General features: G+C 37.2%; 1 protein-coding gene across 6 annotated transcripts in view; it reads left to right on the top strand.

Annotated features, from left to right (window-relative positions):
• LIN52 (lin-52 DREAM MuvB core complex component) overlaps window positions 1–18,126 on the top strand; it is a 120,407-nt gene that overhangs the window by 6,471 nt on the left and 95,810 nt on the right. For 3 of the 6 annotated variants that reach the window (XM_060004207.1, XM_060004206.1, XM_060004210.1), the window contains exons 3-5: window positions 822–859; window positions 4,401–4,467; window positions 6,389–6,472. In XM_060004207.1, coding sequence (XP_059860190.1) covers window positions 822–859; window positions 4,401–4,467; window positions 6,389–6,472 — 189 coding nt within the window. The other 3 variants (XR_009518316.1, XM_060004209.1, XM_060004211.1) reach the window with 3 other exon arrangements.

Genomic DNA, 18,126 nt, shown 5'->3' with positions numbered 1-18,126 from the left:
AATATTTTAAGTGTATAGAGAGTTTTTTGTTTTGTTATGATGAAGTCATATGTACAGTGATCTACAGCTTAACATATTCTACCTAGTAACTTATTAATGGATCTTTCCAGGTTGATAGGTATAGACTTACTTCATTTTTTAAAAATATTTCATTGTATAGATCTACTATAGCTTATGTATTCATACCCTATATGGAAACCTAAGTTATATCCAAGTTTTGATGTTACAAACAATTTAACAATGTATATCCTTGCACATATATCTTTGTGCATATGGAAGAGGATGACTGTGGATGGGAGTACCCATTTCCTTACATACTAGCCAGTATTGGATGTTACTGATATTCATTATTTTTAGTTTATATTTCTTTATTAGTGAGGTTGAACCTTATTTTTAAATACCTGATTTTTATTTTTCTCTTTTTTAATATGATTCTTTCTGTGAGATATTTAAATAAACAATTGGATTGATAGAATAGCATACCTAAAAAGGAAATTTTAAATTTTTGGTAAGAGATATTAGATCTCACCACCGTCTTATTCAGCTAACTCCTGATCCTTTGAAGTTCAGTTGAGGCATTATTTTTTCTGAGAAACTTTTCCTGCCTCCTCAGTCTGATTTAGATTTTCATTTTTTGTCCTCCCATAGCAACTGGTATTTTTCTTGAAGCACTTAAAAAATGTTATAGTTATTGATTTACTCTGTCTCTTCTTCCAGACTATAAACTCCTGGAAGACAAGGCTGTTTTCTCATTTGAATCCTCTATGTAAGAGACACTAAAATGTTTACTGAATGACTAATGTTGTGCTTTTTCTTTTTAGTACCAGGTGTTGCTGAATTTGCAGCTTCCTTCAAAAGCGTAAGTAATATCTTACTTACCTAATGAAGTTTTCCCAACATTTTGCTTCTGGGTAAAATCTCAACTATCTCTTATTTCTTTATTTTCAAGAATAATGTCATAGCCTTCAAAATATTTTGTAACCACAGCCCTGGAAATTTGTTTATATTATCATCATGTTAATGATGTTCATGCTCTATTTTGATATTTTGACCTTTGACTATTAGCCTCTTCTCTCAGCTTAAAAGATTTTAAGGTAAGGCAGTTGAAATATTTAATGTAATGCCAGTATTCTGTTTGCCCAAACTATGATTTTGAAGCTTTTCTCTTTTGTTTATGTGATGCATTATGACTTTAACTTATACCTCCCTAGAGGATTTTGAAATTTCTCAGTGGCTCGTCAGAAACTGAAGGAAGACATTCATTAGAGCCACAACTTTTCCGTTTCCAGGACAGCAGACATTGTGCTAGATGCTCTAAATATGTTCTCTTATATATTCCCACAACCAGGAAAATATGATGATTATAATATTAGCTAGCACGTGCATGATGCATACCATATGCCAGGCACTGTTCTAAGTACTTTACGTACATTATTTAGTGTTTACAAAACCATGTGAGGGGGACTTCCCTGGCAGTCCAGTGGTTAGGACTCGGCACTTTCACTGCCAGTGGCCCCAGGTTCAATCCCTGATTGGGGAACTAAGATCCTGCAAGCTGCATGGTGCAGCCAAAAAAAAAAAAACCAGAAAAAGAATAAACATATGAGGTATAGGTACTATTATTATCCCTATTTTACAGACAAAGAAATAGACACAAAGAGGTTAAGTAGGTTACCCAAGATCATAGGCTGTATATAGCAGAACCAGGCTTTGAGCCCATAAGTCTAATTACTAGCATCCATATTCATTATACCAGACCTAAAAGCATTTGTGCCCAAAGTTAAAAGCACTGACTGGCAGAGAAACTTGGAAGTTAAGTTACTTGCCCAAGTCCTAGTGAGTGACAGGCCAGGATTTGAGCACAGATCTGTCTGATTCCAAAGCTAATGCTCTTTCTAGTAACAAATTGGGGATTTGTAATATAACTCTCTTAGTACCTTACCATATGCTTAGCATTCTCCACTCATTAATAGGGTTAAAGGTGCTGAGTTAAATATTAAGGCCCTTCTTCTGGGCCTGTGGCTTTCAGGTCCTATGAGCATGTTTGTTCAAAGGGAGTCTGACTTTGTAGCCTCTTTCATTTTTTTCAGGAGCTAGGGTTGTATGAAAGCTGGAGTGTGCCACTTTAGCGTCCAGGAAGGCCTGAGCATGAGGAGTACAGGATAGCATAGGGCTTTGGAGTCAGACACACTTGGATTTGAGTCCTGAATCTGCTACTTTACTATCTGTGACATGAGCAAGTTTCCTAACTTTTTCTTTTTTTTTTTTTTGCGGTACGCGGGCCTCTCACTGCTGTGGCCTCTCCCGTTGCGGAGCACAGGCTCCGGACGCACAGGCTCAGCGGCCATAGCTCACGGGCCCAGCCGCTTCGCGGCATGTGGGATCCTCCTGGACCGGGGCACGAACCCGTGTCCCCTGCATCGGCAGGCGGACTCTCAACTACTGCGCCACCAGGGAAGCCCTCCTAACATTTTTGAGCCTTAGTTTTCTCATCTGAAAGTACCTCATAGAACTTAGTATAAAATGCCATAATGCATGTAAAACACTTTGCATACTGCCAAGAACTAATAAACAGTACATTGTAGCTATTATTATTAGATCAGATTTTATCTAGTAGATTGAGTAGAAAGTACCTGATTTAATTTTCTTAAATTCTCATAATGAATTTTTAGTTTAGTTAATTATATGCGTTACAACTAAGTACTTTAAGTTGTAAATAAGTGGTTTTTTGAAAACTTTTATTAGAGCATGGTGTTTTTTGAAAATCTGATTAAATATCTACACTTTTTCCCTAGAAGTATGCACATATATATTGAGTTTTGTTTCTAGGGGTTCAGGGCCATCCCAGGGCCCCAGGTTAAGATCCCCTGGTATAGTCCGATTCCCTGCTGGAGTAGAAGTGGTGAATTTGACCTAGAGCCTTCAAGGTGAGGTAGTATAGAGTAGTGGTTTTTGAACTCAGACTTCATGGGTTTTGAATCCTGGCTCCAATAGCTTTGTGACCTGAGGCAAGTGATTTATAATCTTCCTATACATCTGTTTTTTTTTAATTTGTAAAATGAGGAGGATAATAATACCTGTTTCATAGGGTTGATTTGGAAATTAAATGACATGATGCATATAAAGTGTTCTGCTTGTCACAGAGTGCCAAATAAATGTTAATTTTTAAAAAAGGAAAAGGAATAAATAAGCCCTGGATTTGTAATGTACAGCATGGTGACTATAGTTAGTAATACTGTATTGCATATTTGAAAGTTGCTAAGAGAATAGATCTTAAAAGTTCTCATCACAAGAAAAAAATTTTTGTAGCCATGTATGGTGATAGATGTTAACTGGACTTATTGTGGCAATCATTTCACAATTTACACAAATATTGAATTATTATGCTACACACCGGAAACTAATATAATGTTATATGGCAGTTATACTTCAATTAGAAAAAAAGAAAAAGAGGGCTTCCCTGGTGGCGCAGTGGTTGAGAGTCCGCCTGCTGATGCAGAGGACACGGGTTCGTGCCCCCGTCCGGGAAGATCCCACATGCCGCGGAGCGGCTGGGCCCGTGAGCTATGGCCACTGAGCCTGCGCGTCCGGAGCCTGTGCTCCACGACGGAAGGCCACAACAGTGAGAGGCCCACGTACCACAAAAAAAAATTAAAAAAAATAAATAATAAAAAATACATATGTAATGCCCTTGCTCCATTCTTTCCACGGGACCCTCTCCCAAACCCTGATATTCTAAATCAGTACATCTGGGTTATGGCCTAGTTGTCTGTATTTTTTATAGTTACACAGATGATTCTCATGTGCAACCAGGATTGAAAACTGTTACTCCAAAGCTATTCCAAGAATGGGTTCTCTTTCATGTTTTGTAAGTTCACTTTCAGAAATGAAAAGAAACTTAAAATTCTAAAGTTTTCTGAAATGTTTACAATAAAATGAAATTTCAAGTAATGATCATTCCAATCTTCTCTCATTCAGATTGAAGATTTTCTCATTTTTGGTTCTTCTTTGAATCTTCTCCTCTGCCAGAGAATGTTACTTCCTGATTATTGTTTCAAACAGTTCAGTTGGAGGCTTTCACCAGTACTGAATTTCAAGTAATTTCTTTCACAACTATACCAATCTTTTATGCATACAACAGTAACAGTGGTCAGACCTAATTCTTCCAAGATCATTTCTTTAAAACCAGCTTTTAAAGATGAGCAGTATTATTTTCTAAGGGTTTTATTTGTAGGCCATATCTGAACCTGGAGAAATCTAGGTCTTTGAAATTATAATTTGCCAGTATTTTCAAACAACCTAAAGACTGTGTGAAAAACTCCTTTTCTTATAAGAAAGAAGAGTAGGGTCTCTTCATACTTTGCGTATATCTGAATGGATATATTCTTATTTTCTGACAGCCTATTACTAGCTCTCCACCCAAATGGATGGCTGAAATAGAACGTGACGATATCGACATGTTGAAAGGTAAGCAGTGCTGGTGACGTTTAACCTTTAACCTGACATTTATGCTCCTCGACAAACTACCATTCCAATTTTTCTCTCATTATTCCCTTACCAGTATTCTTGCTTCAAATTGCCTATTTAACCATCCTTATTCATGGTTCTTCATGTCTAAATGCCCTTCTCTACTTTTCCATGTGTAGAAATCCTGCCAATTCAAGACTCAGTAATAATGATTTCTTCTGCTGCTAAATTCCTTTAATATTAACTTTATTTTGTATGATGCTTAGAGTTAAGTAAAAGTTCTCACATAAATTTTCTTATTTAATTCTTATACAGGTTCTGTGAGTTAGGTATGATATCTAAGTTTCGGAGGTTAACTTAACCAAGGTTTATTAGAAAGAGTTAAAATTTAAACCCTGATCTTTTTTTTTTTCCGCGGGCCTCTCACTGTTGTGGCCTCTCCCGTTGTGGAGCACAGGCTCCGGACACGCAGGCTCAGCGGCCATGGCTCATGGGCCCAGCTGCTCCGCGGCATGTGGGATCTTCCCGGATCGAGGCACGAACCCGCGTCCCCTGCATTAGCAGGCAGACTCTCAACCACTGGGCCACCAGGGAAGCTGCAAACCATGATCTTTTTAAGACTAGTCTCTTACCGCTATAACACAAGTGCTTTATTTAGGATTTACTGCCATATATTGCTGCCAGGACTATTAACTGACAGCCCCTTAGTGGGTTAAGAGCTGTCTTTTAGTTCTTTCTATCTCATCAGTTTCTCTCATAAAGAATACTGTAAGTAGTGAATATTGTTGTCTGATAAATGACTTGGAACTCAACCACAAAGTAGAAATTTAAATTAAAAAACATAAATTTTCCTTGATTTTGCTCTACTTTATTTAATTTTTTTATCATCCTTCTGGTGATAAGATTCATGATGGTTGTGAAGTAATAGACTGAAGTTAAGGTAAAAAATCTGGGATTCTTAAGCTATTTAAGCAGCTGAACAGATCAAGAAAGCCTACTTATGCCAGATATAGATAATGAGTGTGGCATGATAAGTTGCAGAAAATAACACCTCTATTTGATTTCAGAAGTAATTCATTCTTCTGCATGAAATGCTTAAAACCAGATCCCCTCCTCCAGCCAAGGGAAAATTAAGTCTCAAGGGCATCTCGGGTTCATTGTTGTAATGTTCCAAACAGACATTTATATAATATCCCATCAGCATGTATTTTCTAAGGAAACTTTAAAGTTTTAGTAAGGGATCAGAGCATTATGTTTCATGCAAATTGACCTATGTCTAAAACCTAAAAGGCATTGGGTGCTATTTAAAGGAAAATCTCAGAAAGTAAGTTTTTATTTTAAGTATACTGTCTTCTTATCTGGTAAACGTAAAAATTTTTATAGGAATTTGATTTGAAGGTAAAGTTTGGATTAATATTTAGTCTTTGTTTTCTAAACTTAGGGAAATAGGGAAGAGTGTTTTATTGCTGTTTTATTAATTGGAATAATGAGGACTTGTAAATGACAGTGAGACAGAGATCTGTCTGTAGGCTTTCTCAATTCTGTGTCGGATCACAAGTTTCATATTTTAATGGTGTATTCATTTTGTGTGATTGGCAAAATGAATGTAATAAAAGGATCCTCAGGATAAAACACATAATTTGCTATTGTGTCTATGATGACTCTCTTCTCATTAAGTGGGTAAGCTCATCTGAGGCATTTTGCAGTGGTGGAAAATTCACTGGTATGCCTGTGTGTGTGTGTGTGTGTGTGTGTGTGTGTGTGTAGGGGGAATGATTGGATGAGAAGAGATGAATCCATTTTCTATTTTTCTATAGGAATTAAACTTGAAAACATTTATAACAAGGATTTGCAACCTGAATGAGTTGTTACTAGAAAGCAGTGGAAAGAAATGGTAATGAAATAAATGATTCTGTTTCAGAACTGGGGAGCCTCACCACAGCTAATTTGATGGAGAAGGTACGAGGCCTTCAGAACCTGGCCTATCAGTTGGGGCTGGATGAGTGTGAGTACCCAGATCACATTTATTCAGGGTTGCATGTTGTATATTTCGTGATGAGTTCTGTCATAATTCAGAAAGTATCTTTATTAGGTGTTTTAAAGGTAAGAAGCCATTGTAATCAAAAGTATGCCACTTATGATAGAGTGTGCTGGAATAATTACTGAGTTTACTAGGTTACAAGTTGTTTTTCGCCGTACAATGAAAATATATTGGAAACTCTTAGAGTTTTAAGTGATAGAATGTCGTCAAACTAGCTTAAGCAAAAGAAGGATTTTATTCACATAAATCAAAATTCTAGGAGTAGAAATAGCTTTGAGCATCTCTAGAGCCATGACTCATTATTTATTTACTTTTTATTGAAGTATAGTTTTTTAAAAATATTATTTATTTATTTAGCTGTGCCAGGTCTTAGTTGTGGCACGCGGGTTCTTCGTTGTGGCATGCGGGATCTTTAGTTGCGGCATGTGAACTCTTAGTTGTGGCATTTGGGATCTAGTTCCCTGACCAGGGATCGAACCCGGGTCCCCTGCATTGGGAGTGGGGAGTTTTAGCCACTGGACCACCAGGGAAGTCCCTGAAGTATAGTTGATTTACAATGTTATAGTAATTTCTGCTGTACAGCAAAGTGACTCAGTTATACATGTATATACATTCTTTTTTATGTTCTTTTCCATTATGGTTTATCTCAGGAGATTTGATATAGCTCCCTGTGCTATACAGTAGGACCTTGTTTATCCATTCTAAATGTAGTAGTTTGCATCTACTAATCCCGAACTCCCAGTCCATCCCTCCCCAGATCCATGACTCTTAATAATGTCTTTGGAATGTGCTCTTGTTCTTACTTTTTGAGTTTTGCATCTCAAAGCTCTGCTTCACTCGTGAGTTATTATTCTTCTTTGATCTAGCACTGGGGAAGGTGGCCAGTAGGAACTCCAGTTCATGTCTTTAAATCTTGTAATCCCAAAGGAAAGAACATCTTTTCTGAACATTCCAGAAGAAAGGTCCTGGGGAGGACTCTGACTGTTCCATCTTGGCTCACATATCTATCCTGGAACCAGTCCTTTGGCCAAGTAGCAAAGAGCACCGAGATGGGCCAGGCCTGGGGCCTGGCTGCAGAGGCAGGTTGGAATGGTTAGTCTGACTCAAATCATGTGGAATGCAATAGGGGAGGATTTCTTCCCCAAAGGAAGGGTTATATAACAGACCAAGAACATAATCTGCTAGCATGAGTAATGCTTTTAAAGTTCTCATCTATTCCTGTCTGCTGTCCATTCTTTTAGTTTAAAATTATTTCTTTAGAAACTATATCTCTTTCCATACTGTATTCATTATAAAACTGGAAAAGGAATTGTAGAAAATTTTCATTTTGTAATTGAAAGAAATACTCAACATAATTAGAGTGGTTAGAACTTTGTTCTCCTTGGATAGATACCTCCAGAGACCTTCATAAATGAACAATTTTGAGAGGCTACTATAGCTTATAACTTTCTTCAGAACTGCAAGTTTTGTACTGATTAGTACAATCCCAACAATAGTTTCACAAATTGTTTCTCTTGTTTATAGAGCATGTAGTGGATTTGTCCACATCATTGATTTTACTACCAAATTCAACATTTCACTTTAAAATATAATTTAAAACTTCTAATTTTTGACTAATAGACAACACTTCCTTAGTCCTCTTTATATTTTCTTTATTTCCATTACTGTCATTAGCAGGTGACATTCTTTTACCAAGAAAACATTTTTTAATCACTTCATGAATCAAGGAGCAGAGAACAAAAAACTGCTTTGAGGTATGGTTGCTAGGTGGTCTGCTAGGTTCACTCATTGTTACCTAACTCCCCTGTGTACTAGTCATTTATTTCTCGTGATTAACGTTTATGTCTTGGCAAAATTACTGATTACCGTGTATGTCATGGACCTCAAGGGTTTATAATGAAAACCCTGTGATTATTAAATTCATGAATGCGAGGCTTGTACAGTATAGAACTTGATTCTGTTTTTAGCTCTGGATAATACATGCTGTAATGATCACAGCGATCAATCCTTTATCTCTGTGTCAATTTTTCTTATGAAATAAAGTTTTATGCTCATTATATAAAGAAGATGCTATATTACCAAATGTGTTTTTCAACAGTGTTGTCTCTAGTTTGTAGTAGATAAAATTACTAAATTTCCTCTGATTAGTTTTTCTTTTTCTATTTTCCTACTGAGAAAGATAATGAAGTATTTTTTCCCCACTTTTTATTATGGAAAATTTTAAACATATACCAAAGGAGAGAGACTAGAATATTGACCTCATATACTTATGACTTGGCTTCAATAGTTAGCATATGGCCAATCTGTTGCACTTATACCAACCTACATAATTACTTAAAAGCAAATCTCAGGCATCATATCGTCTCACTACCAAATAACTTCATATGTGAGTCCAAAAGACAAGGACTCTCTCTTTCTCTGTCTCTCTCAATCCATTATTCTCTCTCTCTGCAATTCCATTATTGTGCCTAAAAAATTTTAATATACTTGCTTAATATCATCAGATAGCCAATCAGGATTCAGATTTCTTGGTTGACTCATAATTGTCTTTATATAGTTGATTGGTTTGAATCAGGATTTAAATAAGGTACTGTATTTGATATGTTTCTTAAGTCTCTTTTAATCTGTCAGAGTTCCACCTCCCGTTTATTATCCTTTGCCATTTATTGTTATTTGTTCTGTAGAATTTTCCACATTCTGGATTTTTTTGCTTACATCCCTGTGGTAGTGCTTCATATGTCCATCTATCCCTTTTTATTTCCCAGTAACTAGATCTAGAAGCTCACACAAATACAGGATTGATTTTTATTTTTATTTTCAATTTGGCAAGAGTATTTCATAAATGGTGTTGTATACATCCTATAGAAGGGTACATCGTGTCTGCTTGTCTCTCTTTGTGATGTTAAGATTAATTCATTGATAAAGGTATTGCTAGCCTCATCTATTATTCATTGTAAAATTCTTCATCAGCCTTACACCCAGAGTTTTAGCAGCCTTTGAAAACTGCCTAAATTCACTATTTTATTATAGGTTGCGAAATGGTAATACACTAATTCTGTCATTCCTTCTTATTAGCTAGAATTTTTCTGTAAAGAACTTTATCTTATCGACTATGTATTATTTATTACCTTGCAAGCTGTTCTTACTGGATGAATGATTCTTTCTCTTTATCAGTTTTTAGAATAATGAGTCGGTTCTCTGAGCATCAATAAATCTGTGTTAATGTCTTTCCACAGAATCAAAAACTTGGTGTGGTTTGTTTCAGTTTTTAATCCACACAGTTAAAATCATTATTATTTTTAAGTATTTATATTTCTGAAACTTAAGGCTTTGGAGGTAGGGGTTTGAAGTCACCTAGCTTAGTCACCTTAAGCATGGAACCAAAATTCTGCCAGACGAGTTCCATGAGCACAGCTGAGAGTTTTCAAAATTATTTTCTAGTTCAAAATTCAACCTTCTTTCAACTTCTGTAGCAGTGCTTTGCTACTGATTGTTATTTTCCCCAATCATAACAATTAGCTGACATACAGAAAATAGTTTTTAAATTTAGAGTTGGAAAGAATCACATTGATACGTAGTGGACTTCTTGGATACAAACTCTTTGTTTTATTGTATATAGTGTATTTGCATAAAAACAAGATCTTTTTTTTGTCCTTACAGATTATTCATCTACTCTAGGGGTTGACATTTACTTGACACCCTAATCTGGTGTTTCGAAGTCTCTCTCAATCCTCTTTCCTGCATTAATTGAGAGGATGACATGGATGAAAAATAAGCAATAGGAACTGATGAATCCCCAAGGACCAGTGATCCTGTTTTCATGCAAATATCTGCACTGATAAAGATGATGGAAAGAAAAAAATGCAAAAAATATTTGTCCTCAAAACAAGATTGTTTGTCACTTCCCTGGAGCATTGTTAAATGTTAGTATAGAGATAATGTGAACCTTCTAGGGCTGATAGTAACTAGATTGTGTCTTTTGGAAGATGAACCCTGCCCTTTGATTTGGTACATTTTTATGTCTCAGACAACTCTTTTGGTGTGCAGATTTTGGAATGCAATAATGTTTTGTATAGGTATTTATAGCTTTTCATGATTGGGGCCCTCTGACTTGATTTGGGCAGTTAATTTATGTGAAATTCCCATGAAAAATATAAAAAAACTGCCTTACCATATAAAGAATTCCATTTCTGTTACTTCCATCTGAGTTCAGTGTCCTTCCTGTTTACTGAAACTATTGTAGTCACCTTCTAACTGCCCTCCCTGCCTTTCAACTACCTCATATCAGTCCATCTTTTTTACCACTAACAGGTTAATTTTTCCAAAGTACCATTTGCTTCTGTTTGTCCTTTGCTCTTAAGTCATTAGTAGTACTTCATTACCCATATGATAAAATTCAGATTCCTTAGCATGGCATTCAGAATCCTCTTCACTCGGGGCCAAGCCTAATGTCTAGCCTTCTTACTTCTCCTCTACCAGAACACCATGCATTGTCCTCATTTGAAATATTCTTCCCGGAACACTCCCCCATCTTCTTAATTCTATTCATGCTATTCCTTTTTCTCAGAAAACCCTCCCTGACCTATTTCTAATATTAGGACTTTTATTTGTCCTTCATTATTCAGCCAGAATCTACCTCTTTTATCAGCCTTTCCTTTTTATACCTGATCTGGAAAGTGAAATCGCTTTCTTGGCCTCCCAAATTGCTCCTAGAGCAGTTCGTTTGTTTCATTTTATCATTCTGGGAGATTTTTGGTACGTGTCTTATCTCTTGGATTAATTGTAACTCTTTAAGGTGAGAATCATATTTTGGGGCTGTCTTTGTAGCCCACAGAGTACCTGGCATATGGTAAACATGCAATGTGTATTTGCTGATTGAATGCATGATCAACTGCTTGATGCCTTTAGATGAAATGACAGATTAAAAAAATTTATTTTATTATGTATATATATTTTTATTTTTGGCTGCATTGGGTCTTCATTGCTGCGCGCAGGTTTTTTCTAGTTGCTGCGAGCAGGGGCTACTCTTCTTTGCGGTGTGCGGGCTTCTCATTGCAGTGGCTTCTCTTGTTGTGGAGCAGGGGCTCTAGGCACGCGGGCTTCAGTAGCTGTGGAGCATGCGCTCAGTAGTTGTGGCTTGCGGGCTCTAGAGCTCAGGCTCAGTAGTTGTGGCACACGGGCTTAGTTGCTCCACGGCATGTGAGATCTTCCTGGACCAGGGATCAAACCTGTGGTCCCCTGCGTTGGCAGGCGGATTCTTAACCACTGGGCCACCAGGGAAGTCCCGAAATGACAGATTTTTAAAATGAAATCCACTGACTTAAAACTGAAAAAGTGGAAGCGTCTAGAAATTGTTCTTTTTCTGGATAGTCTGTGTTTTAGTGATGAGAAGTAACATTTGAAGTTCTCATAATGTCTGGAATTTTTCTCTTATGACAGTGGATGATCAACCACCCATAGTAAAGATAGTGTGAAGCTTGTTGGTAATGGTTTGGTTTTATCTTCTACCTGACCCCTACTCCATTGCTATTATGATCTGGGCATGATCCTGATTTAGTCATGTTAAGTTGCAACAGAACGTACCTTGTTTTATTCCTAAGACCCATTGAACCCAGTAAATCCTACTGAATACTGATTCTCAACAGTTTTTGTCCTTTTTTAAAAAAGGTTTCCCCCGTCTTTGAAAGCTGCAAACCTTGTAGTAGTTATGCAGATGACCTACTTACTGGCTATATTCAAGATATTTTTAAATAGGATGTGATGATTGGGAAAGCAGAAGACCGTGCCATTTGAAACTAGGGCTAAAGCTTGGGGTTCTGATGCATTTCTTCTTTTTCCTTTTTTTATAATAGCTTTACTGGTATGTAATTCACATACCCTGCAATTCATTTATTAATAGTGTGCAATTCAATGATTTTGGGTATATTCAGAGTTGTGCAGCCATCACCACAATCAATTTTAGAACATATTCATCACCCCTCAAAGAAATTCTGTACCCATTAGCAGTCACTCCTCATTTTCCCCCAAACTCCATAGGCCTAGGCCACCAAGGATATGCTTTCTGTGTCTATGAATTTCTACTGTGGACATTTCATATAAATGGAGTCATATAATATATGGTCTTCTGTGACTGGTTTCTTTCACTTAACATAGTGTTTTCATTGTTCATCTATGTTGTAACATGTATCAATACTTCATTTCATTTTTAGGATTGAATAATATTCTACTGTATAGATCTATTTATCTACCAGTTATTCACATTATGTTTATCCACTAGTTGGTGGACATTTGGGTTATTTCCTCTATTCAGCTAGTGTGAGTAATGCTGCTGTGAGCATTCATGTACAGGTATTTATGTGGACATATGTTTTCGTTCTCTTTAGCTTATAACTAGGAGTGGAATTTCTGGGTCATATGGTAACTCTACATCTAACCTTTGGAGGAACTGTCAGACTATTTTCAATACTGACTCTGCACCATTTAACATTCCCACCAGCAGTGTATGAAGGTTCCAATTTCTCAACACCTTGCCAATACTTATTATTTGTTTTTTAAAAATTATTACATAATCCATCCTAGTGGATATATTATGAGAAGTGATATCTCATTGTGGTTTGGATTTGCATTTGCCTAATAACTAGTGATATTGAGCATGTTTTCATGTGCTTATTGGCTAGTTGTATATCTTCTTTAGAGACCTGTATTCAGATCGTTTGCCCATTTTAAAATTGGATTATTTGTATTTTTATTATTGAGTTATGTGAGTTCTTTATTCTAGAAACAGGTCACTTATTCAATATATAATTTGCAAAAGGTTTTCTTACATTCTGTGGGTTGTCTTCTTACTTTCTGGATGGTATTCTTTGGGACACAAAAGTTTAATTTTGATGAAGTCCAATTTATCAGTTATTTCTTTTGTTGGTTACATTTTGATGTCATACCTAAGATACCGTTTCCTAATTTAAGGTCCTAAAGATTTATGCCTGTGCTTTCTTCTAAGAGTTTTATTCTTAGCTCTTATAGGTATTTGATCCATTTTAGATTAATTTTTTATATATATTGTGAAGTAGGGATCCCAATTCATTCTTCTGAGTGTGGATATCCAGTTGTTTCAGCACCATTTGTTGAAAAGACTATTCCCTTCCCATTGAATTGTCTTGGCATTTTTGTTAAAAATCAATTGACCACAAACATGAGGGTTTATTTCTGGATTCTCAGTTCTATTCCATTGACCTATATTTCTGTCCTTATGCCAGTCCCTCACTGTCTTGATTACTGTAACTTTGTAATAAGTTTTGAAATTGGAATGTGTGAGTTTTCCAACTTCGTTCTTCTTTTTCAAGATTTGTTTTTGGCTATTCTGGATCCGATGAATTTCCATAGGAATTTTAACTTGTCAGTTGTTGCAACGAGGTCAGCTGGGATTTTGGTAAGGATTGCATTGAATCTGTAGATCAGTTTGGGGAGTATTGCCATCTTAATGAAATTAAGGTGATTCATGAAAGTGGTATGTCTTTCTGTTTATTCAGGTCTCCTTTAATTTCTTTGAACAATGTTTTGTAGTTTTCAAAGTATAAGTTTTACACTTAATTTGTTAAAATTTATTCCTAAGTATTTTAATTTTTTGATGCTATTATAAATGGAATTGTTTTCTTAATTTCATTTTCAGTTTGCTCATTGCTACTGTAGAGAAATGCAATTAATTTTTGTATATTGATCTTATATCCTGCAACTTTACTGAACTCATTTATTAGTTCTAATTGTGTTTTAGTAGATTACTTAAGATTTTCTCTATACAGAATTATGTCATATGCAAATAGAGGTATTTTACTTCTTCATTTCCAATCATCCAGCCCTTCCTTCCTTTCTTCCTCCCTCCCTTCTTTCTTTCTTTTCTCTTTTCCTTTCCTTTTTTTTTCTTTTTTTAATTTTTGCCTAATTGCCCTGGCTAGAAATTCCAGTACAGTGTTAAATAGAAGTGGCAAGAGTGGACATTCTTGTGTTCCTCCTGATCTTAGGGAGAAAGCACTAAGTCTGATATTAGGTTTTTTGTACATGCCCTTTGTCAGTTTGAGGATGTTATCCTTTTTTTTTGGCTGCACTGTGAGGCTTGTGGGATCTTATTTCCCTGACCAGGGATTGAACTCGTGCCATGGCAGTGAAAGCATGGAGTCCTAACCACTGGACTGCCAAAGAACTCCCTGAGGATGTTATCTTTTATTCTTACTTTGTTGCGTGTTTTTATCATGAAGAGGTTGAATCTGATGCATTTGTTGTTGATTACACTTCACCATATACCATATAATAAAAATCTCAATTTGATTTATACTCATTTACTTGTACTGGTTTGAAATTACCTTGTATTATAAAGAAAAGATTGGTAAAAGTTATTAAGTAAATAAGATCACACTGAGTATATTACTGTCTAAAAAAGCTTTAAGAAATTTAGCTTATTTTGATATAAGTAGTTGCTTCTGCTAATTTATCATTTAATCCTGTATGTTCATTTAGCTGTTTCGGTAGGACTATTATTTGGCTAAATTTAATCACTTACCAGTTTTTAAAAAGCAGCATTTTATTGTAAAAAAGGTTGAGACTTCCCCATTAAAACCTATGTCATCCCTGTAGTCTACACTGATGAAGTTGTCTGTACCAGAAATTATTTGGTACAACTTCCTTCCTTCTTTCCTCCCTTTCTCTTTTCTCTTCTTTTTTTTTTTTTCGGTATGTGGGCCTCTCACTGCCGTGGCCTTTCCCGTTGCGGAGTACAGGCTCCGGATGCGCAGGCTCACCGGCCATGGCTCACGGGCCCAGCCGCTCCGCGGCATGTGGGATCCTCCCAAAACCGGGGCACGAACCCATGTCCCCTGCATCGGCAGGCAGACTCTCAACCACTGCGCCACCAGGGAAGCCCCTCTTTTCTTTTCTTTCTTTTTTATTTATTTTTTGTCCCTGTGGCGGAGCATGCAGGATCCTAGTTCCCCAACCAGGGATGGAACCCTCACTCCCTGCAGTGGAAGTTCAGAGCCCTAGGCACTGGACCAATTCCCTGGTACAACTTTCTTTGGTGGTGGTACCAAAGAAAAACTTCTGCTTCCAAGCTAGACTGTGGTAAAGTAGACTTCTCCACCATCTAGGTATGTGGTTTTTGAAAAAGTGACCATTTGTAGTAGTTAGAAATTGTTTCCCATATAGAGAAAATTGTAAAGAACCGTTAGCTCTTTTAATTTCTTATTTTAATCTGTGAAGGAGGGCAGGGAGAGAATAGGTGGGACTCTTACACCCTGGATATTCTTCTTTGTGGCCTGACATCAGACTTCTTTGACTGGCTTACTTTACAAAGCCTGTACCTCTATCTATAATAGTTAAAAGTTAAATTAACTGTACTTGATTGATTGAGGAGAAAAATGATTTTTCACTAGCCTTTAACCTCTAGATGGCAGTATGAGTCTTACTGTACTTCTGGCTTTTCCTCTACCCATATCTCTTGAACTGGGTTTCTGATTTAGGTACAAATTCTTATGTCTTTACTGGACTACTTGCCTAACTTTGTTGATGCCTTACTTGATTTTTAACTTTTTATTTTTCCTTTTCATCTCTCCACATTAAAAAAAAAATTCCCTTTTTGTTTGTTTTTTTTTTGTTTTTTTTTTTTTTGCGGTACGTGGGCCTCTCACTGTTGGGGCCTCTCTGGTTGCGGAGCACAGGCTCCGGACGCGCAGGCTCAGCGGCCATGGTTCACGGGCCTAGCCACTCTGTGGCATGTGGGATCTTCCCGGACCGGGGCACGAACCCGTGTCCCCTGTATCGGCAGGCGGACTCTCAACCACTGCGTCACCAGGGAAGCCCAAAAATTCCCTTCTTAAGCAATGTGTATTTTTGATGCTCTGTTTCCCTGTTGTCAGAAATAACATTTTGCTTTTGATGAAGGAGATGGGTAGAGAAAACCAAAAACGTGGTAGTTTAATTCAATAGCTTCCATACCTGGGTGTAAGACCCTCAGAATGGGTTCAGCTCTCTCATCTCAGTTTATCTTGTTCTGTCCTTTGACTCTCCTGGTTATCAAGTGGTATCAGACAATGCCTTATTAAATTAAAATAGGAATGTTAGCTAAAATTGATGAAATAAGCTTAGATTTTCAAGAAGAATTTAATTGTTTTAAAATAAAGCTTTCAGGGACTTCCCTGGTGGTGCAGTGGTTGAGAATCCGCCTGCCAGTGCAGGGAACACGGGTTCGAAGCCTGGTCCGGGAAGATCCCACATGCTGCAGAGCAACTAAGCCCGTGTGCCACAACTACTGAGCCTGAGCTCTGGAGCCTGCAAGCCACAACTACTGAAGCCCGTGCGCTTAGAGCCTGTGCTCCACAACAAGAGAAGCCACCGCAATGAGAAGCCCGCGTACCGCAGTGAAGAGTAAACCCCCACTCACCACAACTAGAGAAAGCCCGTGTGCAGCAACGAAGACCCAGTGCAGCCAAAAGTAAATAAATAAATTTATAAACAAAAATAAAGCTTTCAAATACTTAGCCATTTTGAGTGATGAGATAATAGCAAAAGAAGGAAGTGTTCAATTCAGCAACTGTTTGAGTGCCTACTTCCTACAAGGTTCTGTAGGGGATATGAAGATGAATAAGACATAATTACTGCCCTTGTGCAGATTAAAGTCTAGTAGGAAAGGGAGATAAGACAATTAAGTAAATGATTCCTTTTTTTTTTTTTTTTGCGGTACTCGGGCCTCTCACTGTTGTGGCCTCTCCCGTTGCGGAGCACAGGCTCCGCGACCGTGGCTCACGGGCCTAACTGCTCCGCGGCATGTGGGATCTTCCCGGACTGAGGCACAAACCTCGGCGGACTCTCAACCACTGCGCCATCAGGGAAGCCCCAAGTAATTGATTCTGAATGGAAGGTAGAGGAGATAAGCTCCATAGAGTACTAAGAACTTTTGGGATACGGGAGAAGAGGCAATTACATTAGATTGCTAGAGGAATGGCAGATAAGTTTCATTTTGTATGTCAATGTAGATTGATTAGTAAGGATTTCCTAGGGCTGCTGAATTGAGGATTTTGAGGAATCTTGATTCAGATAAGTCAATTAGTGTTGTCTGCTGTGGACCAGGGAAAGGGGTGTGGTAGTATTTGCTATTTCTAGATCATTGAAAATAGACCTTAAACAACACAGGTTTTTGATGGATGGAAATGGGAAGGGACCATATTCCAGGTGGAGTGAACATTTGGAGCAAGGAAGTTTGAAAGAACAGCTCAAGGAACAGTATGAGTGATTTAATCTGGCCTTTAAGGAGCCCAGTTTATATTAGAGGTCATAAGGAATAAGAGTAGGGAGATGGGGGCTGGACTGAGGAGGGCCTTGTACTCTTGGGGGTGAGGAATTAGACATAGGTAATGGGGAGCATGTGAAATATTCTTTAAAAAGTATTTTAATGGCTATAACATTAACTATATTTTCATTATAGATGGTTTGTAGAGATATTTTATTTACTAAAAGACACTTTACCACAAATCTGTTTATTATAAAGAAGAAAGTAGAAATGACCATAGCCTTACAAGTAAGAGATAACTACTGTTAACATTTGATGTGTTTCCTGGCCCTCCCTTTTCTCT

The sequence above is a fragment of the Delphinus delphis genome, chromosome 2, assembly GCF_949987515.2.
Source record: "Delphinus delphis chromosome 2, mDelDel1.2, whole genome shotgun sequence".
NCBI lineage: Eukaryota > Metazoa > Chordata > Mammalia > Artiodactyla > Delphinidae > Delphinus > Delphinus delphis.
This window is presented reverse-complemented; position numbering and strand designations above follow the sequence as displayed.